General features: G+C 35.4%; 2 protein-coding genes and 1 long non-coding RNA gene across 4 annotated transcripts in view; 2 read left to right on the forward strand and 1 right to left on the reverse strand.

The window, feature by feature from the left end:
* The window catches only part of LOC110006337 (putative germin-like protein 2-1), a 49,059-nt gene extending 38,858 nt beyond the window's left edge, over positions 1-10,201 (forward strand). The window contains exon 2 of the mRNA XM_020664724.2: positions 9,407-10,201. Coding sequence (XP_020520383.1) covers positions 9,407-9,957 — 551 coding nt within the window. The 3' untranslated portion in view covers positions 9,958-10,201. The remainder of the gene's footprint in view (positions 1-9,406) is intronic.
* LOC18444523 (uncharacterized) lies at positions 1,481-3,347 on the reverse strand. 2 transcript variants are annotated; one of them, XR_016058507.1, is made up of 3 exons: positions 2,855-3,347; positions 2,702-2,770; positions 1,481-2,538 (listed from the first exon to the last, which is right to left on the reverse strand). It is a non-coding gene; the product is annotated as an uncharacterized LOC18444523 (long non-coding RNA). The 2 variants fall into 2 exon arrangements; XR_016058506.1 differs by having other exon boundaries at positions 2,702-3,347.
* Positions 10,202-12,539: 2,338 nt separating the features above from the next.
* Positions 12,540-14,222, forward strand: LOC148781769 (putative germin-like protein 2-1). Its single transcript, XM_088870816.1, has 2 exons — positions 12,540-13,352; positions 13,538-14,222. The coding sequence occupies exons 1-2, from the start codon at positions 13,244-13,246 to the stop codon at positions 14,086-14,088; spliced, it is 660 nt and encodes a 219-aa protein (XP_088726942.1). The 5' UTR covers positions 12,540-13,243; the 3' UTR covers positions 14,089-14,222.
* Positions 14,223-19,783: the final 5,561 nt, after the last annotated feature.

The following is a 19,783-nucleotide window of genomic DNA, read 5'->3' on the forward strand; positions in this document are numbered from 1 at the left end:
GTTTTTAACACGGAAAAGTATTTGGTAATTTGACCTACTCACCTATTATTGTGTGGTCTCCCTCCAAAATAAGTACTAGAGATTATTCTCCATTGAAATTTTAGTGTTTGATAATCTCAACTATGTCAATGATCTAAATTTGGAATTTTCTTTTTTGAAAAATATGAATATTATTTCTATCAATATATATATATATATATATATAACTTTCAGTGGTTGTAACATTTTATTTCTTCCATCTTAGATATGGGCGTTTGCGTTGAAATTGTGACTGTTCGTGGTGCATGTATCCACTCCTACAGTAAATAGATAGTCTCTAGAAGCTCTATAAAAGGGGTCCTTTTCATATACGAGTTACACTCAGGCATCACTCTTCTAATACATCTTCTTACACCATTCTCTATGAAATTCTAGAGAGCGTAACAAGGAGCTCAACTCTCTCTATCTCTATACTCATTTTACTCTGTTTCTCTCTTTGAATGTAACAAGACTTTGGAGTCTGTTATGGGCTTCAAGCATTGGTAAATAGAGCTTTGGTGTAACAAAAGAGACATTCAAAGAGGTTTTTGTTGTTCAGATCTCCAATAGAACTCAAATGATGTCCCATATGAACGATGTTGATTTGAGATTCAAATTTTCAAACTCCGAAGTAAGTTTATGAGAAAACAAATAAAAAACTTGGGTCCATCAAGGACTTAAACAGGGGCAATTTGAGAAAAATGAAATACTTTTGAGAAAATTGGTATGAACATAAAATTTAACTATTTAAGGAATTTCTTAAAGGGAAAAGTTTATATAAGGTTGCAACCTAAATGTAGAATCACGTATGCACCTCAAAAATCTATCAGAAAGACTGTTTTAATGTTGAAAAGCCCTCTAATTGATCATCTAGACATCGAGATCTATGAATATTAAAAAAAAAAAAAAAATTGAGTCTCAAAAATAGTGCATCTTGCAACACATTATCTAGACCGTCCATTTTCAAGATTTTCATATGTTTATAGATCTACTTGATTTTAACCATTTTTGAAGTTTAAAATTTTCTAATTAGATATGAAAATAGCTTTTAAGATAATTCTAGAAAACTTTTATAACAAAATTACATGTTATGATAAAATTTGGAGGTACGCCTTAATTGGATTGTTTAAGGTTACAACCTTATAAAAACCGCAACCTTTCTTAAATATTGATAACCTCAAACCACAATAGGATAAATCTATCAAATAGAGATACAAAGACCCAAACGGGCCCTTAGATCCCAAACAAAAGTTATTTTCATGGAACTCAAATGGGAAACCCAAGCGAACACTTCCTATCATAGATTTCCCAAACTATGCCATTGCGGTATTCTTAAACACCAAATCACACCTCATTCCTGGGCTCTTAAATCCAAACCTAGGCGAGACTATGATAGACAACCACAACCTTTATTATTCGAAAAGCATGTGTAATATAGATCATTCGGTGTAATAGAAACGTGTCTCCAAAGTGATATACTTCATTGCCTAGACCAATTTTATTATAATATTATAGTCCACACTCCACAGGAAATGAAAAAATTAAAAGAACGTACAAATGAAAGTTACCCTATATTCAATACATTCATCCCCATGGGTAATATCTATCATATGGTAATGAGGGCCGCTTGACCTTGATGTTCTAGTTAGTATCCATCCAGAAGCTGGCCTGGAGTTTATCAACCAATTTTTTATCAATTTGGAAGGCCTTTGCAAGAACAACATCAGAGATTGGCGGGTCGGCTCCAAACACAGCGGTAGCTATGGTTATCACCCCTAGATTCTGGCTGCTCAAACCTACAATCGCAACAGAATTGCCATAGCCCACATTTTGCTGGAAATGAATGAGGCCCTGAGGAAACACAAACACATCTCCCTTGTTCAGTGTCTTGCTAATCAAAAGGTTTTCGGGATTGCTGGTCACAAAGTCGACATAGAGGGTCCCTTCCTACTAATGGGCCTTTGATTGTAACTTGTAACTCTTTTTAATGCAATGAAAGAAACGAACTTCTTTTGAACTGGCTCGATGTTCTTCTTTTCTTTTTCCTTATTTTCTTGCTATACATACCGCCTTTTAGGGATACATCAAGGATAATACTTTTTTAGGTATTGACCATTGATAGGGGGCATTGCCTCTCCTCCATCCGAGTTTGCCAATACATAGGCCCCGTTTGGTGTGACCTTTTTGACTATGAACGGACCTTCCCATTTGCTCTTGAATGTTCCTTTGTTAGTGAGATGAAAAAGAATATCCGACTCCTTGCTTTGCCTTGTGACAACTTGCTGTGGCTTCAAACCGTGAGGATCTCGGTGCCAAGTGGGTGTGTGTGGGGAGGGTTTTTGCCACCAGGAACGAAGTCTATACCTAGAGTGTTGAGCCTAGGCATTTGCATTACATTAACTGAGGTGACCACTGAACCTAAAGGAGTGCTTGTGTTGTCAGGCTTGTCGAGTCCGTCATAGAAGAAGTCATTTGCTGTCGCCAACATCGGGTCTTTGCAAACTTTGCCATTCACAAACACTGCATGGGAGACCAAAGAGAAAAATGTGATTAGCATGTTGTAATCGAAAAAGTGTAGGCTTCAAGCCCTAGCCGTGCACTAAGCTTTCGATTCTTCTTCAATGTAAAAATAAAGTAAAATATAAGAGATTGTGGATGTTGTAGTATTTGATGAGAAGAGTACCTTTGCTGTAGTCGTCCGCGACACAGAAATCCTGCAGGGGACTAGGATCGGATGCTAACCCGAGTGAGGCTATCATAGAAAGAGCAACGAAAACAATTATGAGCTTCATTTTTCTATAAATCAGATTAAGCTAATTAAATAGAATAAGACCACCTCCTCACTCTTGCTGTATGGAGCTGCAAGGACAGCAGGCATTATAGAGAACCATTGGAGATGGTTGCCTAAGTCAGGTGGAAACTTGTTGAATAAGTCATTGCATTGGGTAGTTAAAAATTTCTCATGGACTTTATATCACAAACCAATTCAATTCTAACCTAATCCTTGTACAAAGATGTATATGATGCACGCTTGGGCGGGAAATAGTCCGGGCGCCCCAGCCCTCTTTTTTTTTTCTTTTTTTCTTTTTTTTTTCTTTTTTTCTTTACTTTTTTTTTTGTTTTAGGCCCATCCAGGCCCGGCCTTGCCCAACCCTAATAGAGCATGGGTCAGGATTGGATCGGCCTTTTGGGGACAACGGCCAGACTAGAACTGGCCGGGCCCATTGCCACCCTTATCGAAGACAAGTTCAAAATCTTGAAAAGCTTCCATCATATATTAAAGGAGGGCATGTGCTTCATGGGTCATGTGCATGGTGCTGGCGAAACTTGGCAAGAGGAAGGGACGGTTGATTTGTTGGGCATAGGCCATTTTTCAATGCACGTGGTGTGGCCTACCATGCAATTCTTCTTCAATATGTGATTTTGTAATGGTGAGTTCAGAATTCAAAGCCTAGCCAAGACTTAGAGCCCAACAACCCTCATGGCAAATGGAAATTATGTTTCTTAGGCTGGTGGTTGCGCTTGTTACGTCTAAGAAACTTTATGCTTACCCACCACCAATTGAAATTTGAGTTTTTTTTACACTTTGGTCTCACCTTTTAAAAATTGGACGGTCTATATTTGATCTCATGATATTAACTTTCTCAAGGGCATAAAGGGTACAATTAGCAAACACAAAAAAAAAAACAAAAAAAATTAAGTGAACCCATAGCAAACACAAAAAAAAAAACAAAAAAAATTAAGTGAACCCATGCTTGAAGATGTTACATTCCCAAAAATTTGGGTCCTAAAATCAATTTTAAGTAGAATTTTACTCAAGGGAGTAATTGAACATCTGGGAGTAGAATAGCTTTTGCCATTATGAGATGTCTTAAAAGAACCTTGAGTTTTCCATGAAATTGAAATAGTACTGTTGTAGAGTTACGTTTGGAAAAAAAAAAAAGTCAGTTTTTTATTATTTGGCTATTTATTTACTTTTTATTATATTTCTTTCACCCTAAACGACATTCCATGGTTGTTTTTGTCAAATGTAACCAATCAGACGTCTTCTAGCAACACGATATTAGCTGAACATATATATTGTAAATTGGAATTCTACTGAAATTCCACTGTTTATTTGACTTGATGCCTTTTGTGCCCTAATATTTCCATTTTTTTCTTTTTTTTTACTAAATAGTGAATTAATAATGACTTTTTGATTTGTCCAATGTACCCGTGCTTATTAAATTATTAAGCACGAGTTAAGGGGTTGGCATGGATCACAAGAATAAGAAGCAGCCCCATTTTTTGAGAGAATGTAGGGCATATAATTTTTAAATAAATTAAGGCAATGTTAAGAGGTGGACGCGTATGACAAGAATAAGAAGAGATCCTATTATTAGATATAGAGAGAGCCCCTATTGTGGGTAAGAATTGAGTTTAGGACATAGCAATGTAAATCGTTAGACGCTAACTAATTAAACACGAGCTCTTTTCCTATAACTTCTATCCTGACTTCCCAATTTTAAGAAAGTTTAGGATTTTATTTTGTAGGCTCTGCAGTAATGAAGGGTCCACGTAGCAATTTATCAACATTTATGGTATAGAATTATTTATTAAGTAATATTTTATATCATGTAATATACAATATTCATATGTTCCGTATGCACTATTTGTGTTACTATTATGTACGAGAGATTGTATACAATGAGACCATTTATCTTTGATAGATGAAGATCACAATTACTTATAACCATTTGATGTGAAATCTGATAGCATAGATGTGCCACAAAGTTCAAAAAAAAAAAATTTGAAATATGAACTTAGTCAATGAAAAGGTTTGTGTAAAGTAGCCTACTTCAAAAATTTACTTGAAAAGGTGATTTGATGTTAAAAAAAATTTGAACTTAGTCAATGAAAAGGTTTGTGTAAAGTAGCCTACTTCAAAAATTTACTTGAAAAGGTGATTTGATGTTAAAAAAAATTTGAACTTAGTCAATGAAAAGGTTTGAGTAAAGTAGCCTACTTCAAAAATTTACTTGAAAAGGTTATTTCATGTTAAAAAATCTTTGAATTGATCATTTCAATCTCAAGATAAGAGAAAAAAATATTTGAAGTCCTAAAATAATGTATTATCAAGAGCTCTCTTTTTAAAACTTTTTTTTTTTGGTGTTTATGGAGGTCCTCTTTAACCATTTTAAAATTTGAAATTTCATAGATGTGAAAATAGATTCTTAGGCCTACGTACGCCTTTTGGCACCACTATGATTTCAGGACCCTTCTGATCCTTGTGTTTGGCCGTTTTTCAGTCTTGCATTGAACGTTTGCTCTATGCGTCTTCCATGTACGTTATTGTCTTTCCCACGTGACATTTGGACTTATTTATGAAGTGACATGCGTAGGACTTTTAGGTTGGATAGCGCAACGACACTAAAAATAAAAATAAAAATTTGAAATTTTAAGGCAAATTTTTTTGTTATTTAAATTTAGAAATTATTAGCTGTGTAATTTTGAAAATTAGAGTTCAAATAATGAGTTATAAAATGCATTCTTTTTATATTTTTTCGTAATCATAAATCAAGGTTCAGATGATCTTCCAGAATCAAAACAATATTTGTCAATAATTTTTAAGGTGTGCAACTTCCATAATATAAGGTTGACCCCTATCATAAACATTTTTCTTTATATTTATGCAAATGTCTTTGAGAGCTGGATTGCATTTTAATGTTAGTTTTTTTATATAATGGATTAAGCTCAAACTTTAAGCATTTATACTTTCCGCTACCATATATTTGCAAAAAGCCAAAATGAAAAACAAAAAAATAAATCACTAACACAAACAACCACAATATCCCTATAAGTTGCAGTTATCTTTTAGTTATTTTATTTCTCTCAAATTACTTTATTTACATTTTTCATAATTAGATGATGGGTTAGAGGTATGGATAACCCAATTTGATCTTAAAATGAACCATATATGCATTTTAAAAAGTGGGATCTGAGTGGAAAACATAAATTTAGGGAATTTCTATCACTTTTTTATAATAACGGGAGATTTTCTCCATAAATTTTCGAAAAAACACAAGTTGGGTTCTCCAACCGGACAGAGATTTGAGGCTTATGAATTAACAAATGGAAAAAAAAAAATTATAAAGGTGAAGCCCTAAACAATCAAATTAAGGCATACCTCAAATATTGATAGAAAAGGTTGTTTTCAAACTAAAAAATCTTCAAATCGATCATCTCGACCATACCATGTATGGACATGAGAAAAACTGGATTTCAAGTTTTGGAAATAGTGCATTTTGTAATGCAATTTTAAGACCATCAATATTCAAAATTTTCAAGTGTTCATAGATTTTCTCGACCTACTCTATTTTTGAAAGCTTAAATTTTATAATTAGAGACGAAAATGAATTTTCTGACCATCTCAAAAGTTTTTAGTATTGAAACATTATCTTTCAATACTATTTGAAGGTGCGCCTTACTTTGACTGTTTAGAGCCTCAACCTTATACAAACCACACCCTTAACAAATTACATGCCATAAAAATCCAGTTTGGTATATCAGAAAATTGGAAAAAATAAATATGTTTCCAAGTTACAACATTTACCTTAGTTAGGGAATGAGGAAAAACATAGAAATACAAAGTCCTGAACTTCTCTGGGTGTCCACACTTTTTCTTAATTTTTGGGAAAATTGCAGCCGACCCCAAGGGAGGGCTGCCGAGTTCTCTGGAAAAAGAGGGGAATGCAATACGCCCCTCGTCCCCCTTTTCTTTGTCTAATCTTAAGATCTCTCTCCTTTCATAATTTCTCTTTTCCCAAACTCTAGCCTAAGCTTTTCTCTTGTTTTCAATATGGGTTGTAAACTAGGGTTCTCAGCTTTCCGCTATGAATCTACCTATTTCTTAACTTCCAGTTTTTCGGAGATTCTTTAGGAAAACAATTTTCTCAGTTATCAAATAGGGCCTAAACAATTTAATTTGTCTTTGTTTTGTCATGATAAATTCTACTGCCAATAATAAATCCGATAATATCGTTGTAAAAATAACTTTTCAATTGGTCCTTCCTTTTTGTTATGATGATAAGTACATTCCCGGTAACAAAGTGTATGTTATCAGAAAGAGAAATTAACCATATGAATTTGAAAAGAAAATGCCAAAAACTTAAAAAATGGTGAGCAATTTGCAAGAAATTGACGACGGAAATGTAAGTTCAACCTAGAAGATGGTTAGGGAGTTTTGATATTTTGATTTTGGTCCATATTAGTAATAATTTGCAACTTAATCATTTATAAAAAAATTATTTATTTATTTTTCGAGTGGTGTATAATTTGAAATCATATTTACCAGTCCAAATAAATTTTTAGTAATTAAAACAGACAATCGCAGTAATATCCTGATAAAACTCTGATAATGATTGTGACTAACCTCATGAGCTTTTCCTTACTTATAGTGTGAGGTTTGTATAAGGTTCCCACCATATACTATACAAGTAAGTCACACTTCTACATTTTGACAAAAGATGTAGTTCAGGTATCAAAAACCTTATTATAGCTTGTCCATTTTCAACCGTAATTATAAAATTTAAAATTCCCATAACCCTTGCAAATTGAGCATATCTTTAAGCATTTTAAATGTAGAAAATAGGCAGTCCAGATAACTTATTACAAGATGAACTATTTTAAAGACTTGAAATTCTTATTTTTTTTTACACTATACATCTCGAGGTCGAGATGATTAGTTAGAAGGTATTCCAACTTTGGGAAACATTTATTCATATAAGTTCATATGGAGTCATTGAAATTCAAGTTACTGATAAGGGAGAAGATCAGGAATTTCAAGGCTCTACTTTAAAATTAATTTCCTTGTGGGTAATTAATATATAAAAACAAGAGAAATGCTTGTATAAGGTTGCAACTTTAAGGATTGTATATTATGAGACAATTTATTTTTAGTACAAAGAGGTCACAACCATTTTTAGCAATTGGATGTGAAATCAGGTAGATTGAAATGTGTTACAACATTCGAGAAAATCAAACCCATGTCTCTGTAAGGAGAACATGCATATGCTATCCAATACACCATTCACACATTCATAACATACAAGTGATAGATATATATATATATATACCTCAATTTTTTAAGATTTTTCCATCTTGAATAGCCGGACCGCCAACCCGTTGGGCCTGACCGGCTAAATAATCGGGCAATCGACCTATTAAAATACCGATGATTAACGATAAAATCTGTTGGACCTTTAGAGGGAGTGCATTGACGGAAATCAATGTAGAAGATGAAGGATTTGTTTAGTTTGAGTATCATCTTCCGAACTTTTCTTTCTTCCACACGTTGAACATCGGACAACGTCTTGCAACCTTATCCCCTTAAAGCCATTGACTAGCACTCCACATTAATGCTATGCTCCCTCGGGAGTATATTATATATTAACTCCTTCAAGCAAAACATTTTGGGAATTTTTTTTTTATTTAAAATTTTGGGATCCATCTAATTATATAACTCAATGATTATCTAATTACAATTGGATGATTGTTTTTAGCAAAACAATTGGATATTGGGTTTTTGAACATTTAGATCATTCCCTCTAATAATTGGATTTTTATGGTGCATTCCTGGATACCATTTTTTTAGAGAGTGGGGGAGTATCCAAGTGATACCATTAAAATGAGAGAGAGATATAGAGAGAGAGAGCCCATGTACTATCCATGTCTGCAAACATGAGAGACAAACAATGTGCAGCACAAGTTTTCAAATAAGATAGAGCGTTATGACATAGGTAGGACTAACAATGGGCCAGGCAGCCTGGCTCTGTCCTCATCGACCCGTCCCTTGAAAACTAGGGTTTGTACTTCGTAATGTGGTTGAGATCCAGGCTCCCCAGCTATTTTGTTTTTCTTTTGCTTTTTTTTTTTTTTTTTTTTCATTTGAATAAATTATTCTTGGCCCGGTCCAGATAAAACCGTGCTCATGGTGGCCCCATAGCCACCCGGGGGAGGTCCGGTCCGGGTATCAACAGCACCAGGCCGGGGCAGCCTTGGCCTCGGTTCGACCCTTGTCCCCATAAAGCCGGCTTAGGTCAGGCCTTAGCTCTAGCTTTATTAGGTCTAGGCCAGGTTGGGGCTAATAAAAAAAAATAAAAAAAAAAAAGAGAAGAAGAAAGAAAGAAAGAAGGAGGCCCGGGCTGCCTTCCCAGGTCTTCAGTTTGGCAATGCATCCATTTTTACAAGAACAACAACTACAATTTCTTATTGGCAATGCATCCATTTTTACATAAAAAAAAAAAAAGACAGAAGAATTAAAAGCTTAGTGTATAGCGGAATATTCAATTCTGCAGTATTTGGATGCCCAACATGCTAACCACATTTTTCTCTTTGGTTTCCCATGCAGTGTTTGTGAATGGAAAAGTTTGCAAAGACCCGATGTTGGTGACAGCAAAGGACTTCTTCTATGACGGACTCGACAAGCCCGGCAACACGAGCAATCCTTTGGGTTCAATGGTCACCCAAGTAAATGTAATGCAAATTCTTGGGCTCAACACTTTGGGTATCTCCTTGGTGCGTATAGACTTTGCTCCTGGTGGCCAAAACCCTCCCCACACACACCCACGTGCCACGGAGATCCTCACCGTCTTAGAAGGCACCCTCTATGTTGGCTTCGTAACGAGCAATCCCGAAAACCGTTTGATTAGCAAGACACTTAACAAGGGCGATGTGTTTGTGTTTCCTCAAGGCCTCATTCACTTCCAGCAAAATGTGGGGTATGGCAATTCTGTGGCCATTGCAGGTTTGAGCAGCCAAAATCCAGGGGTCATAACCATAGCTAAAGCTGTGTTTGGAGCCAACCCACCTATCTCTGATGTTGTTCTTGCAAAGGCTTTCCAAATTGATAAACAACTGGTTGATAAACTCCAGGCCAGCTTCTGGATGGATAATAACTAAAACATCAAGGTCAAGGAGCCCTCATTACACATATAGATATTGCCCATGGGGATGATTGTAACGATCATTGGGTAGCTTTCATCTGTATCTTTTTCTTAATATTTTGATTTGTTGTGGAGCGTAGACTATAATATTATAATAAAATTGGTCTATGGAATAAAGTATATCACTGTGAGACATGTTTTGTTTCACCAAATAATCTGTACCACATATGCGTTTGGAATAATAAAAGTCATAGTAGTCTTATCATTGTCTTGCCCAGGTAGGGAGTTTTCGATTGGGTTTCCCATTTAAGTTCCATGGAAACGACTTTTGTTTGGGATCAAAGAGCCCATTTGGGTCCATGTATATCTATTTGATAGATTTATGCTATCGCCTTTTTAAGTTATCAATATTTAAGAAATTCCTTAGATTGTTAGATTTTACATTCATACCAATTTTTCAAAAGGAAAATATAGAGTAAGACCATTTACATTTTATACATAGTGGTCACATTAATATTGACCATTGGATGTAAAATTGGGTGGCTGCAATCATTCTATTAACTAAGCTCAAACTTCAAAAGAAATTTGTTTGGACTTTGTGATACATCCAAGCTTTCAAATTTCACATCAAATGGTTGTAAGAAATTGTGACCATCCTGTATAAAAGGTATATGGTCTCATTGTATATAATCCCTTTCTCAATGTGTTTTACTTTCCTCAAATTGCCCCTGCTTTAGACCTTGAAGGTTTAAAGTTTTATTTTTTTCATCTCTCATAAACTTACTTTGGAGATTGAAAATAAGACTCTCAAATCAATATCAAACCTTCAATCATATAGGATATCATTTGAGTTCTATTAGAGATCTGAACAATATAAACCCCTTTGAATGTGGCACATATGAATTGATTCCAGAAATTCCAATATTAGGTAGTTTCTTAATATTCATTTCTCATAAATTCATGGAGTTGGTTGAGACGCAATAATTTGAAACCTCTATATTTTGAAAATCACCATCTTATCTGAGATTTCAATGGATCTTCATCTTGGTTTTCATAAAAACTCTGAGGGTCGGAGGCTATAAGTGTGGGGTCATCAGTCATGGAGTTTACTGGAGGATTAAATATCTCAACCAGCACTTGCAGGCACATTTCAAATAGGGTTGTTTTCTTACACACCAGACGATGATTCTCCCGATTCCATAGGAGAACAAGGGGATGTACATTTATGAAGTACGGGGGAATCGAGCATGGGATAGCTTCACAGTGACATGCTGTTGCAATAAAATATTGAGCAGAGAATAAAGGAGGAGAATAAGATACATGTTTGAATTGCGGAGAGGAATGCAGAAAGTTGGTACCGGAAGACCAAGCTTCAATGAAAGGGACAAGATTAATTGCTTATCTCCCTAATTCTTCTTCTTTCCACGTGTAAGTAGGGCTGCGAACCGGTCGTATCTGGCCCCGGCATGAGTCCCGATACTGTTCAGGCCCGACCTGTTAAGACTTTTGCTTTAAGAAGCCTCTTTTTATTTTTACCTCACTTTTCGAACTTTTCATGGTCGTAATCAAAGAAAAAACGTATGCTAAAATATTTTTTCGATGGAAGGAGATAACGGTTTTTTAGAGAGAGATTTGGTTTTTATAGAAAGAAAGAGAGATTAGGTTTTTAGGGAGAAAAAATTTAATTACTCATATTGAAATAACAAGGCAGAAATTTAATTACTCTATACGTAAGGTAGAAATTTAATAATAAAGGATCTCAAATTCAAATAACAAGGTCTTAGGTTTCTGAATTTGATTGCATAACGTGTTTTAAGTACTCATATTGAAATAACAAGTCCTTGATAATCCATCGCGAAAAAGGTCATCCCTTGGTTTGAATATTTTTTTTTTTTGTCAAATTTTGGGGGATACTCAGAGAAAATAATATATGAACCAATTCAAAAATAAAAACCACTTTGTAAAGGCTATTTCTTTTTCTTTTTTTTTTGGTGTTTTTATAGGGGACATTCACTAGGGGCCAAGTGGACGTGTGTGCAAAAATGTCCCTAGCAAAAAACATCTAAAATCAAAAGTTGCGGCGACGAAACTTGTACAGCATTAGCCTAAAGGCGAACCCAACCAACCCAAACCCCACAACCCGAAAAAAAAATAAACAAATAAAAAACAAAAACAAAAATAAAAAGCCAAAATAAAAAAAATACCACCAATGAAAAAAAAAAAAAAAGACACCACACACACAAGGGACATTTATATATTGAATAATGATCCTATGAGACCCTCCCACACCTAAGGATCACCATTAAATTTGGCACAGATCTCTATAAACATTATCATTTAAGTGTGGGACTTGACTTTTCTAGAGATCTGTGCTAAATTTAATGGTGATCCTTTGGAGTCATACACACATAGGTATAGGAGGGTCTCACAAGGTCATTTCCCTTATATATTATCCTATTATGTTTTCTATATAGAAAACTTTTATATAGGGCATCAACCATGTACTATAGAAGTATAACGGACCTCAAAAACCCCTAGAACAAGTTGTTCCAATGTTAGAAAACTCTCCAATTAGTCATTTTGACTTCAAGATTTATGGATATGAAAATAAAGGATTTATTTGAAATCTTTAAAATATTACATCTTGTTATATATTATGGACTATCCATTTTCAAGTATTTATAAATATGCTTAGTTTCTATCTTTTTTGGAGATTTAAATTTCATAATCGGGGTCAATAGTTTTCATACTATTATAAGAATTTTACACATCGAGGTTACATATTTTGACAAGGTTTGGATGTGTGCTTTATTTCGATTTTTTAAAGTATATAAAACGCAACCGTTTATATATTTGTTATTATATAATTTACTTTTGATTTGGATCAATTCTAACCAGGTGGGTCGAGTCTGGGTCAACCTTGAACTCCTTGCGCTCGTTGCCAACCAATGGTGTCTCGCAAATCTGATTAGATAATTTGTCTTCGGCATTCCTCAGTTTATATTACATGAAAGACTTGGTTAATGGGGCAGGTAAAGTAAGGAAAGAGTTGTTCCACTGACCTTGTCGTTAATTTAAGGACATTTTTATATTATTTCTAAAGAAGATTAGGTAGAATTATTGTGGCTTGGTCAAATTAGTAGATGCTAATTCAACAAGTATACTCCTTCAATTTCAAAATATTGGCCCATGACTGATTCAGATCACTTCCTCTTTAGCCTTATAAATCCACACAAGTTTTACCTCTCCAGGCATAAGCAGAGAGTTTAGATAGTGCTCGTCTCCATCAACATTTGGCAAAAATGAAGCTCTTATTTCTCGCTGTCTTTCTATACTTGACGGCATCTCATGTCTCTGCATCCGATCCGAGTCCCTTGCAAGACTTCTGCGTAGCAGACAATTACAGCAAAGGTACTCCTCTCATTGAAAACAAGAACAACAACTACAATTTCTTATTGGCAATGCATCCATTTTTACATAAAAAAAAAAAAAGACAAAGAAGAATTAAAAGCTTAGTGTACAGCGGAATATTCAATTCTGCAGTATTTGGATGCCCAACATGCTAACCACATTTTTCTCTTTGGTTTCCCATGCAGTGTTTGTGAATGGAAAAGTTTGCAAAGACCCGAAGTTGGCGACAGCAAATGACTTCTTCTTTGCTGGGCTTGACAAGCCGGGCAACACCAGCAATCCTGTGGGTTCGAAGGTCACCCCGGTGAATGTAATGCAAATTGCTGGGCTCAACACTCTGGGCATCTCCTTAGCACGCATAGACTTTGCTCCTGGTGGCCAAAACCCTCCCCACACACACCCACGTGCCACCGAGATCCTCACAGTCTTAGAAGGGACCCTTTATGTCGGCTTCGTGACCAGCAATCCCGAAAACCGTTTGATTAGCAAGATACTGAACAAAGGAGATGTGTTTGTATTTCCTGTGGGCCTCATTCACTTCCAGCAAAATGTGGGTTATAGCAATGCAGTGGCCATTGCAGCTTTGAGCAGCCAGAATCCAGGGGTCATAACCATCGCTAATGCTGTGTTTGGAGCCAACCCACCTATCTCTGATGTTGTTCTTGCAAAGGCCTTCCAAATTGATAAACAACTGGTTGATAAACTTCAGGCAAGCTTCTGGATGGATAATAACTAAAATAAAGGTCATGGGGGCCTCATTACTACTTGATAGAGATTTCCCATGTAAATTTCATTTGTATCATCTTTTTAATATTTTGATTTCTTGTGGTGTGTCGACCGCTATATAATAAAATTGGTCATTGGAATAAATTATATCACTTTGGAGATACATTTTTAATACATCAACAGATCTACTGCATATGCTTTTCGAATAATAGGTGGTGTTCGTATAAGATTTGCCCACCGTATACTCTACAAGCACGGCATGCTTTGAAATTTTGCCCAAAGATGTAGTTCTGGTATCGGAAACTTTACAATGGTTTGAAAATCTATATTCAACCTTAATTGTGAAATTTACATTTTCAGAAAACATGTAAATTGAGCAGATCTATAAACCCTCAAAAATCTTGAAAATAGACTATCCAAATAACTTGTTGCATGATGCACTTTTTCTAGGCATCAAAAATTTTTTTTTTTTAATTTCCATCTTCGCGAGGTCGAGATAGTCAATTGAAAAAAGGATTTTCAACTTCCAAACACTCTTGTCTACTGGATTTTTAAAAGTACTTCTTACTTCTGTGGAATAAGGTTGCAACTTTACTTCTATGGATATCAATTTTTTTCATAGTAAATATTAGGAAAAATTTCGTATAGAACCCCAATTCCTCGTATTATTTCATGGTAGACCCTCCATCTATTTTTCTTTCAAGCAGCATAAGAAAACCCCTAAGGATTTCACCGTACCCCCGCATCTCTTATCTCCCTCTTTTAACCCTCTTTTTCCCTTTCCACCTATTAAAAAAGTTTTTAGGTTGAAATAGTATAAAAAGATTTGTTGGGGCTTATTTTTATGATTAAAAGTCAATAAAATAGGGTGATAAGAGATGAGGGGATACGGTGAAATCTTTAGGAGTTTTTTTATGTCGCTTGAAAGAAAAACAGAAGGACGGTCTACCCTGAAATAATATGAGGACTTAGGGTTCTATACGAAATCTTTCATAAAAATTATGACTGTCTATCATAGTATTGTGAAGGCCTAGATTTAAGAGCCTAGGGATGAGGTGTGATTTGGGGGTTAAGAGTATGGAAATTGCGTAGTTTGGGAAATCTATGGAAGGGAGGTTTGGCCTGGGTTTTATATTTAAGTTCCCTAAGAATGACATTTGTTTGGGAACTAAGGGGCCGTTTGCGTCCTTGTACATCTATTTCACGAAGTTATCTTAATGTCTTTTTAAATATTTAAGAAATTCTCCAAAAAATTAGATTTTAAATTCATATCAATTTTCTCAAACTGTTTTACTTTTCTCAAATTGCATCTACTTTGGACCATGAAGGTCTAAAGTTTATCCCCCTCTTTTTTTATTAGTTGCTCTTAAACTTATTTTGAAGCTTCAAGATCTGAAGTTGTTTCAAAGACCAAAATGCCTGAAGTTGGTTTCAATTCTCACAAACGTCTATCAAAGCAACATCAAACCTTCAAGGTCTAATATTGATTTATTTGAACAAAACCCAATTTTGGGCCTTGAAGGTCCAAATTTGATCTTTGGAACAACTTCATAACTTTAATGTTCAAAGTAATTTATAAGAAAAAGAGTGTTTAAACTTCGGACTTTTGAGGTCCAATATGAAGGTCCGAAGCAAAAGTGATTTGAGTAAAAATGAAGGAATTTGAAAATATATGGGTTTGAAAGTAAAAATCAAACTTTTTGAAGAGATTTCTTGAATAATAGAAAATTAGATGGACATTAACTTTAATTTCTCCATTTATTTCTAGAACCTTTTGTAATATTATTTTGTGAAAATATAGCCTGCTGTTTGGCTCATGATTTAGAAGAAAAGCACCAACTCACTTCTCACTTGAAACCCCACCTCTATAGAAAAACTCGCTTCTCTCCCTCCATTATTTGCAACCCCACTCACTCCTTTGAGACTCTTCTCTATGCTAGATCCTCTCGCTCAACTCTCTCTATATCTTTCTCTCTCTCTCTCTCTCTCCATTTGCTCATTCTTCTCTCGTAGCTCTCATTAAATCCCAATATGCCCACTCCGCTTTCTCTCCCTGCTTCACCTGGGCACCCAATAATCCTTGAAGACTCTCAATCTCTACAACTCCCAAAAATCCTGCTCTTTTTGCCCTCAGCCCTCAAAGATCCTCAATCTCTACAACTCCCTAAAAATCTGTTCTTTTGCCCTAAATCATTGATGGCCTTCAATCTTTCGAGTTCTAAAAGAACCCAAACTTTGATGAAACTACTGGTTTTTTCCACATGACTTGTTTACTTTATGGTTTAAGTCTAGATTTGTTTTCATTGCGAAGTAGGCTCCCTAGATTTTTGTTTCATTAATTTGAAATTTTTCCTCCACTTTTCTTTGTAAATAGCATTGTTCATTAGGACTGCTTGCTTCTTGCTTGGGCATCGAACTCAGCCCATGCCCAAACCAAGTTACTCGGCCATGTCCCCGTGGATTTAACAAAGGACAAGTCCCAGTGGATTCAACAAAGTAGTGTAACCTTTGGGAAAACAAAAATAATAATAAAGATGTTGATTCCCACCTTTTGAAAAAGAGAGAATAAACAAAAAAAAGTACGAGGGAAGCAAAAGTATCGTGCTCGAAGCCCGAAACTTGTATCTCTCCTCCACCAAAAGAGAAGCCCTATCTTTTCTTGCTCCCTTGATCTTCTACTTTCATGCCTTCTTCCTCTTTTTTCCTCTTTTTTTCTTTTTATGATCAAGCTCTAGAGAAAGGGGCACAATGCAAATCTTCCCCTATTTAGAGTGAGATAAAGAGAAAGAGGCACAATGCAGATCGTCCCCCATTTACAATGAGATAAACAGGGGGCAGGAACTGCTTTCCAATAGAGAAAGAGAGTCAGATGTTGATTTGTCTTGTATTCCAAGATAAGTCTTAGTTAGGTTTTCATATTTTGTTGGCATGTGAAACTTAAATTTCAAGAAAAAAATAATTTTTTGGATATCTCTAAATTGGCAAGAGAGGCATGACGTGACCTCTATTTGGGTTTCCGAATTTTTGAATAGTTCCTATTATTTAGGATAATTATCTTTTTGGGTTAGTTCTAGTTATGTTGGGATAAACATGAGAAATCATACTAGACAAAGATAAACTTATGTACCCAAAATTTATGGGAAAAAGATAGAGCCCCACGTACCTCTTTTCGAGTGGTTGCTTTTTTATATATTAGGTTATTTAGAAAGAGAAAAAAAATCTAAAAAAATAGAAGGAAATTTTTTGGAGTTTTGTAGAGAGAGAAAATTTTAGAAAAGAAGGCTTTATGGGAGATTGAGTCTCCGGTTCTCAAGTAAGTTGCCTTGTAATTTTTTTTCTTTGATTTAGTAAAAAACATCCATCGTCTTCACCCATGGATGTAATCACATCTGTGACGAACCACATAAATCCTGGTATTCTTTTTTTTTTTTTTTTTTCTGCTTTATTTTTGTTGCTTGTTGTTTGTTTTTGTAGATTCCTTTTCTCGTACTTTATTTGTCAAAAATTAACCCATTGAGTTTAGAGCTTATGCGCACAACAAGTGGTATTAGAGCACGGTTTGGGGTTGTCGGTATGGTAGAAAAAGTTTTGAATGCAAAATTCAAGGTAGAGAAATTTGATGGCAAAAATAATTTTGGAATTTGAAAATTTAATATTCAGGATTTGCTAGTGCAACAAGGTTTACATAGAGCTCTGAAATGAAAGTCGGAGAAACCATAATCCATGTCTGATGAGGACTGGGAAGACTTAGATATGAAGGCCATGTGCACTATTTGATTGTGCTTATCGAGTGAAGTGTTATTTAATATCGTCAATGAGGATTTGGCATCAAATCTTTGGTCGAAGCTTGAGAGTATGTATATGATGAAGTCCCTCACAAATCTAACGTTATTTAAGCAAAAATTGTACACCTTATGGATGAATGAAGGTACAGATATTCATGAACACTTAAATTATTTTAATAAAATTATTTGTAAATTATTGAATATTGGTGTTAAAATGGATGATAAGGATAAGGCTATATTTTTGTTATCCTCACTGCGTCATTCATATGAGCATCTAGTCACAACATTGCTTTATGGAAAAGATATCATAAAGATGGAGGATGTGACTTCGACTCTTCTCTCTAATAATTTGAGAAAGAGACAGGATAATGCTCAGCCATGCAGATGGTTTAGTGGCTATAGGGAGATTTGTTGGTACCTTAGACTCCAATGGCTACAAATTTGTTGGAGAAGGTGGAGTTCTGAAGATTCTTAAAGGTGCTCTGATTGTGATGAAAGGCAAAAAGATTAGACCGAATTTATATGTGCTGCATGGGAATACTATCACAGATAGAGCAGCAATTTATGTATCTGATGATAATGATACTAACTTGACTCAGTTGTGGCATATGTGATTGGGCCACATAGGTAAGAAAGGTTTGGCGGGACTTAGCAAACTCAAATTGATCAATGGCATGAAGAAGTGTAAGTTGGACTTATGTGAGCACTGTGTTTATGGTAAACAGTGTAAGATACAGTTTCAAACGTCAAACATACCACAAAAAGATATTCTTGGCTATATTCATTCAGATGTTTGGGCCCTGTATCGGTTGTCTTAAAAGGTGGATCTCTATACTTGGTTTCCTTCTTTTCTCTAAGAAGGTGTGAATTTACACATTGAAGAAAAAGCAAATGTATTTAACACATTCAAGCAGTGGAAAGCAATGGTCGAAAGACAGACTGGAAAGACGGTCAAGTGCTTAAGGAATGATAATAGTGAAGAGTACACTTCAGTGGAGTTTGTGAATTTTTGCAAGAGCAACGAAATTGTTCGTTACTTCGCCACTCCAAAGACACTGCAACATAATGGAGTTGTTGAGCGCATGATCATGACAGTTCTAAAGAAGTCCCGTAGCATGTTGAGTAATGCTGGTTTGTCAAAAGACTTCTAGGCTGAGGCGGCCAATACAGTGTGTTACCTCGTCAACGGGTCACCATCTACAACAATAGATTACAAAACACCAGAAGATGTATGGTCCGGTAAACTTGCTGCTTATTCTCATTTAAGAATTTTTTGTTGTAATGCTTATGTTCATGTGAAGGATGATAAGTTGAGTCCAAGGTCAAAGAAGTATATTTTCCTTAGTTATGCGTATGGGGTTGAGGGCTATAGAATGTGGTACCCAGATCCTAAGTAGCCTAAGTTTATTGCCAGTTGTGATATTAAATTTGATGAGTCTGCCATGTTTAAACACATTCAAAAGGGTGCAGAAAAAAAAAATTGCAATAGTGATGCAGTTGAAGTTGAATTGACAACTCCAGAAAATACTTCAAATTATGTGCTAAAAATTCCCTGTGAGAGAGTGGAGGAAGATGTTGACCACGAAGAGGTCATTGAATCTACTCCACTTGAGGAAGTTCCTCAGTTTGGAAAGGGAAAGAGAATAAAAAAGCAGGTACGGTTTTGAGGATATGGTGGCTTATGCATTGGCTGCCACAAGCCAAGAGCCCTCCACTTTTAAGGAAGCTACACAGGATAGTGACAGTAGCAGGTGGAGTGAAGCCATGGATGAAGAAATGGAATCTCTTCAGAAGAATCGTAATTGGGATCTCGTGAAGTTGCCTAAAGGAAAGAGAGTCATTGGTTGTAGATGGGCTTATAAGAAGAAAGATGGATCACCTGAGACTGATGGTGATCGGTTTAAAGCACGTTTGGTTGCA

The sequence above is a fragment of the Amborella trichopoda genome, chromosome 6 (genome assembly GCF_054954075.1).
Source record: "Amborella trichopoda isolate Santa Cruz 75 chromosome 6, AtrichopodaSantaCruz75HAP2 v2.0, whole genome shotgun sequence".
NCBI classification, from domain to species: Eukaryota; Viridiplantae; Streptophyta; class Magnoliopsida; order Amborellales; family Amborellaceae; genus Amborella; species Amborella trichopoda.